The 6,105-nt window shown below is 52.4% G+C and overlaps 1 protein-coding gene across 1 annotated transcript in view; it reads right to left on the bottom strand.

The window, feature by feature from the left end:
• aars2 (alanyl-tRNA synthetase 2, mitochondrial (putative)) overlaps nt 1–6,105 on the bottom strand; it is an 11,520-nt gene that overhangs the window by 3,234 nt on the left and 2,181 nt on the right. The window contains exons 3-20 of the mRNA XM_008301635.1: nt 5,885–6,030; nt 5,448–5,639; nt 5,184–5,328; nt 4,960–5,105; nt 4,762–4,870; nt 4,442–4,480; nt 4,236–4,350; nt 3,419–3,546; nt 3,063–3,201; nt 2,811–2,980; nt 2,614–2,727; nt 2,226–2,366; nt 2,000–2,137; nt 1,805–1,908; nt 1,417–1,525; nt 1,216–1,341; nt 1,011–1,121; nt 763–846 (exon numbers count right to left, since the gene is read on the bottom strand). Of these exons, the coding sequence (XP_008299857.1) occupies nt 763–846; nt 1,011–1,121; nt 1,216–1,341; nt 1,417–1,525; nt 1,805–1,908; nt 2,000–2,137; nt 2,226–2,366; nt 2,614–2,727; nt 2,811–2,980; nt 3,063–3,201; nt 3,419–3,546; nt 4,236–4,350; nt 4,442–4,480; nt 4,762–4,870; nt 4,960–5,105; nt 5,184–5,328; nt 5,448–5,639; nt 5,885–6,030 (2,256 nt within the window). The remainder of the gene's footprint in view (nt 1–762; nt 847–1,010; nt 1,122–1,215; nt 1,342–1,416; nt 1,526–1,804; nt 1,909–1,999; nt 2,138–2,225; nt 2,367–2,613; nt 2,728–2,810; nt 2,981–3,062; nt 3,202–3,418; nt 3,547–4,235; nt 4,351–4,441; nt 4,481–4,761; nt 4,871–4,959; nt 5,106–5,183; nt 5,329–5,447; nt 5,640–5,884; nt 6,031–6,105) is intronic.

The raw sequence follows: 6,105 nt of genomic DNA on the forward strand, positions 1-6,105 counted from the left end.
TAGGAATGGACTAGGAATGGACTAGGGATAGACTAGGATGGACTAGGGATGGACTAGGATGGACTAGGGATGAACTAGGGATGGACTAGGATGGACTAGGGATGGACTAGGATGGAACTGATTTGTTAATGGACTAATTATCGTCAATGACTCAACTGATTAAAAACATATTTACCAATAAGGCAGAAAACAGACATGTATCACAGTCCAGTTGCAGTACCAGGTTGTTCCACCAGGTGGAGCCTCTTTTGTTATTATTAATCCACTTATTTAAAAAGGGACCATGTACAATACTTAACATAAATGTTGCCATTTGATGCATTGCACCAGAGTTAGCTTTAAGCTAACTTCCATCTGCTGTAGAGACCAGAGGAGGCGTCTACAGACTACAGCTCATGGTGGCAGCAGAGGGCATTGTGGGAGTTTAGCAGCAACGGGACCATGACAGAGACTCTGAGGAGGTTGATGAGCTCCAGGTTGCTCCAACAGTGAACAAAGACATAACTAGTGTGGAGCTGTTACTGTTCAGTGTCGGTGGCTGAACGTGGCTTCATCAGTTCATGAAACTGCGACATTCAGTCTAACAGTTAAGTGATGATTGAAGTTTGGCTGACTGTTGGGCAGCAAAGTCAGCATCCCTACTCTGCCGTGAGACACTTTCTGCGTTAGCTACTGTTACACGTCACGATCTCACCTTCACCTGCTAGTCTGTGACGTGACGAGTGTGTGACTCTACCTGACTGCACCTGTGGTTCTACATACCGACAGAGAGTCCGTCTCCACCGAGTCCACCAGCAGATCCTTCCTGCCGTTCTTCTCCAGCAGAGCCTGAGCTCTAACTGTGGCCTGAGCAAAGCATGATGGGAAAACAGCATCAGCGCAGTAACACACACCAGGCCTTCCACAACTGCCTGCAGGTGTGTCCCAGGTGTACTGTAGGTATATGTCTGGTCCATCTCAGGTGTGTCGTGTGTGTCAGGTGTTCTTGAGTGTGTCCCAGGTGTGCTTACCTCTCTGGTTTCCAGTTTTCTGACAGCGGTGTTGCTGCTCCTCTGCAGAGCTTTGAGTCGACCTTGCAGTTCTCTGCGCAGCCACTGGGGGATGGAGGTGTTGTCTACGGCCTGTCAGACACAGCTCAGGGTCAAACACGCCACCATGCTACCATGCTTTTGCATCTCCTCAGCAGTTGCAGTGCATCATGGGTAGTGTACTTACGTCAGAGAGGACGCCAACCTCCTTGGCCAAACGCTGGGCAGAGTTGCAGCTGGAGGGGGCGGAGCCTGACAGTCTGGCTGCCAGAGAGTCTACGTCCTGAGATAGAACCTGACCGGTGTCCCGGGCCTGAGGGCACAGTGGGGTTAAAAGAACCGCCCACATTTAGAACCATCCAGTGAGAACCTGAGGCTGGTAACTGACCCGTGCTGCTTCCTGTCCCGTCACCGCAACGATCCGGCTGATTCCTTTCACCATCTGCTTCTCAGAGACGATCACCAGATCCTCGATGGCTCCGGTCCGGAGCAGGTGCCTGAACACAAACTAACCGTTAACCACCGTGGCCGCTGTTCACAGTACACGATGTAAAGTCCTGCACCTCGGTACACACAGCACAACCATGAAGACGGAGAGAGAACGGCCACAAAAAACTAGCCCGTGTGGAATTAAAGGGACAAAAGGATAACATGAAATAACAACCGAGGCTCAAGAAGGAGATCGTACTGAGCATGGTATCTACTGGGGGGGACGTTCCGTACTGCAGAACGGTCTAGGACAGGTGGACAGGTAAACAGGTGTGTTCCAGGCTTACGTCCCACAGCAGAGCTCCACAGACGTCTCTCTGTCTGTCTGATCGTCCAGCAGCTCAGAGGCTGAAACCTCCACCGACACTACCCGGACTGGGTCGGGGTACACCTGTGGAGGCAGACAAGTGGAGACGCAGGTGAGACCAGGAGTTCCACAGGTGAAGCCCCAGGTGAGAGGAGCAGACAGTGTTGGACAGCACCTCGTCCACTGTCCTCAGCCCGCGGATGCTCTTTGCTGTGTGCAGAGGAAGCTCCAAGCTGTGGACAATCTGATCGGCTGCAACGATGTCACTGATGCACTTTTCTACCTGCTGCAGCTGAGAGGCGCTCAGAGAACCCTGAGGGGGACGGACAGAACACCTTAGAACCAGCAGGACACGAGTTACATCTCGTTAGTTGGGTAATAAGTCAATGAGCCGGCGTCACCTTGGCAGTAAAGTCAAAGCGCAAGCGGTCGGCCGTCACATGAGAGCCTCTCTGCTGAACTGAAGAACCAAGAACCTTCTTCAGGGCAAAGTTCAGGAGGTGAGTCGCCGTGTGTTTGACCATACAGGACATTCTGTGGACCTGAGACAGACAGACAGGTGGACAGACGGACAGACAGGTGGACAGACGGACAGACAGGTGGACAGACGGACAGACAGGTGGACAGACAGACAGACAGGTGGACAGACAGACAGACAGGTGGACAGACAGGTGGACAGACAGGTGGACAGACAGACAGGACATTTCAATGTCACATCTACTTCATTTGCTTATATAGCTGAATATGTGTGTACATTTTAAAGAATGGTTCTGCTGGTTCTGTGTGTACCTGATCCAGGTGCAGTTGGACCTGGTCTCCGGTCTTCAGGCTGTCGGCTGCAGTCACCTGATGGACCACGTACCCTCCGGCCAGAAGCGCCGCCTCCACCGGGAATGGCACGTCCTGAGAGAATGAGACACCTGGAGTCACCAGGACACGCTGCAGAAACTTTCCCATGATGCACCTGGTGTGTGAGGTCAGCTGACCTGCAGCCCGTCCCGGGTGAAGTAGCCCTGGTCATGTGACTGCCCCCCCTGCTCCGAGTAAAAGCAGGTGCGGTCCATGATGACTCCGCAGCGCTGCCCCTCAAGGACCTCCGACACCAGCGTCCGACCGTCGTACAGAGCGAGGACTGTGGCTCGGCATGCTGGGAACACTGGGAGGAGGGACATACAGGTCAGCAATCTGACTGGAACACAGGTCATGTGTGCTACCTGTGCAGGTGGACTCAGCCGTACCATAGCGGTCCTCTTCCAGTCGGTACCCGTACTTGAGACTGTCATCGGTGTGAGGAACGCCGAGACGCTGCAGCTCCGCCAGGCTGACGACATCCAGCATCACCTGGGACGGAACACCTGACTGTGGCCCTGACGACACCTAGACACAGGACAGGTGACTGATGACATCACCTGAGACACACAATCGTCTCCTTCACAATCAAAGTCGTGTCTCCTTCACAAGCCCTGTGTCTCCTTAAGAGTAAAAGCCCACAATAAAACATGTGATGAGATGTCGCTGTGACCTGCAGCATGCTGGGAGAACCCAGGTGCACTATGGTAGCTGAAGTCACAGTAAAACCTGTGTGAAGCTCCACCTTGTGGTTCTCTGCAATGATCTGGTCCAGCTCCTGACGGTCCACCTGGACGCCTCTGTCCTCCAGCATGAGGTCCACTAGATCCAGAGGGAAGCCCAGGTCCCTGTGCAGAGACCAGGCCACCGAGGCTGGCAGCAGCACACAACACAACCAGTATTACTGCTGAGATCAAAACCAGTTCTGACTCCTCAGTGACATCATGGATGGACATCAAACACAAGATCAATGTTTACAATCAAGTATAAAACAAATCTCAGCTCAGGAGCGCCACCTCATGTTAAAAACTAGAAATTAATGTTTTTCCAGGGATGTTCTGAAGTGATGCAAGTCATTCAGTATCTGCTGACACAGAGTCCCAATCTGATACCACACTGCAGTTAATAACATAAATCCAATGCATCTGGTTGACAGCTGAACATCTCTGCAAGGCTTCAACAAACAGCTGCATGTCTGCCTCCAGTCTGTTCCTTAATGTTCTGTTAGAGGGCAGATGTAGAGTCAGAGGGTAGATGTAGGGTTAGAGGGTAGATGTAGAGTCAGAGGGTAGATGTAGAGTCAGAGGGTAGATGTAGGGTTAGAGGGTAGATGTAGAGTCAGAGGGTAGATGTAGAGTCAGAGGGTAGATGTAGGGTTAGAGGACACCTGCAAGACAGTGAACATAAATACAGATGTGGGCTGAGGTTCAATACAGATCAGGTAATAAACGTCTTGATTGGTCCTCATCGGATCAGAACATCCCCAGTGTTTACAGTAGAACTGAATGTGTCGCTGAACAGTTAAATTCTGCCTACAGGCTGTCGGCTGCAGCAGAACTGACCAGGGAAGACTCCATGCTTGTAGTCCTTCCTGCTGAGCGTGCGCTGGATGAGCCGGCTCCCCTGCTGCAGCGACGACAGAAATTGAGCCTCGTTCTCGTTGATGACGTCCACGATCTGGAAGAGAAACACGGGTCACCTGCTGCTCCAGGTGTCACATGTTCTGATTCAGACGGCTGTGAAACCGGTTCACTGTGACGAGACTCACCCGATCGGCCTCCTTGTGCAGCTCTGGGTACACGTCACCCTGACAGCAGGACACAAATCAACCAATCAGAGTGAAGGTTAGTTTCATGATGACTGCTAACGAAATGTTCCAGTAGTTCTATCATCAAAACAAAGTACCAGCAGCAAAAGTACTTCCTGTGCAGAATCCTGTTTATGACAGAACCGGATTCTAATTGTTTATCATTATTGTGTTTCTGCTCCACAGCTTCGACACGGCAGCGAGCGCCTGTTCTATGAGCTGGTATCACATGTACACACCTGGCAGGTTGGAGGCTGTGGATTATGGGAAATGTCTTTTACCAGCAAGTGGGTGACAGTTGGAACCAGGCTGGCCAGCGCTCCCTGAGGAGTCTGAAGGACCTCTATACAGAACCGAACCGCCCGCCGCAAAATCCTCCGCAGGACCAACCTGACACAAACACCAAACAGGTAAACAACAAGACAGTTAGCAACAAACAGGTAACCAGCACTGTGGCAGCTGATTGGACTGCGACTCACTCAGCTCCAGACATGCCTGGGTGAACACCGTCGGCAATGCAGACCGATAAAGTCCGGATGTGGTCGGCCACGACTCTGTAGGCCAGGTCCACCTGACCCTGATCCGCTGCCCCGAGCCGGCCACCGTACGGCGCCGCCCTCGACCTCTGAATAAACAGGAGACACCATGGCAACACAAGCATCACTATGGCAGCAGTTGCTGCTGTGCGTGTGCGTACTCATACCTGGTGGATGGCGTGCAGCAGCGGCGTGAACAGGTCGGTGTCATAGTTTGACCTTTTTCCCTGCAGGATGCTCACCAGTCGCTCCAGTCCCATCCCAGTATCCACGCTGAACTGGGGCAGCTGCTGCAGACTGAGATCCGCCTCCCTGACGACAAACAGCCAATAAGAAGCGCAGCTGACCAGGACAACCAGCTGGGTTTCTGTGTACACGTACTGGTTGAGTGTGGTCTTAACTGGTGTGAACTGGTCCGGGTATGTACAAACCTGTTGTACTGCATGAAGACCAGGTTCCAGATCTCCACGACGTCCGGACTGTCGGCGTTGACGAGCGCCGCGGCGTCTCGGCCTCCGATGTGGTCGTAGTGGATCTCAGTACAGGGGCCACAGGGGCCCGAATCCCCCATCTCCCAGAAGTTGTCCTTCAGGCCGAACGGCAGGAGGCGACCAGGAGGAACCCTGAGGAGAGATCCAGTCAACCTTAAACTCAGGTGTAGTCCAGCTGCTGACTACAGATATTCTGATCCGATGTCAAAGATCAGGATCAGAACCAATCTGGGCTTTTTTCTGTTTAATTGATAGATATACAACCTCAGCTTAATCTATTGTTCATGTCAGGTCTACTGCATTGCAGAAATGTTCAGCTGTATCAGATTGGGACAAAGCACCTGAATCGTCCCTGCAGCAGACAGCTGTGGACCTACCCGATGTCCAGCCAGATGTGTCGAGTCTCCTCGTCAGACTGTAATCCTGACGCAGCATCTCCGCCAAAGTAAGAGACATACAGTCTGTCTGCAGGTATCCCATAATGCTCTGTGAGAAGGCTCCAGGCCATCCGACACGCCTCGTCCTGAACACACACACAGTAGGGACTGAAGCTCCTCCCACTGGACACAACAGGTGACCCCTCACCTTAAAGAACCAG

Source organism: Stegastes partitus, unplaced genomic scaffold, assembly GCF_000690725.1.
Source record: "Stegastes partitus isolate 25-593 unplaced genomic scaffold, Stegastes_partitus-1.0.2 Scaffold1693, whole genome shotgun sequence".
NCBI classification, from domain to species: domain Eukaryota; kingdom Metazoa; phylum Chordata; class Actinopteri; family Pomacentridae; genus Stegastes; species Stegastes partitus.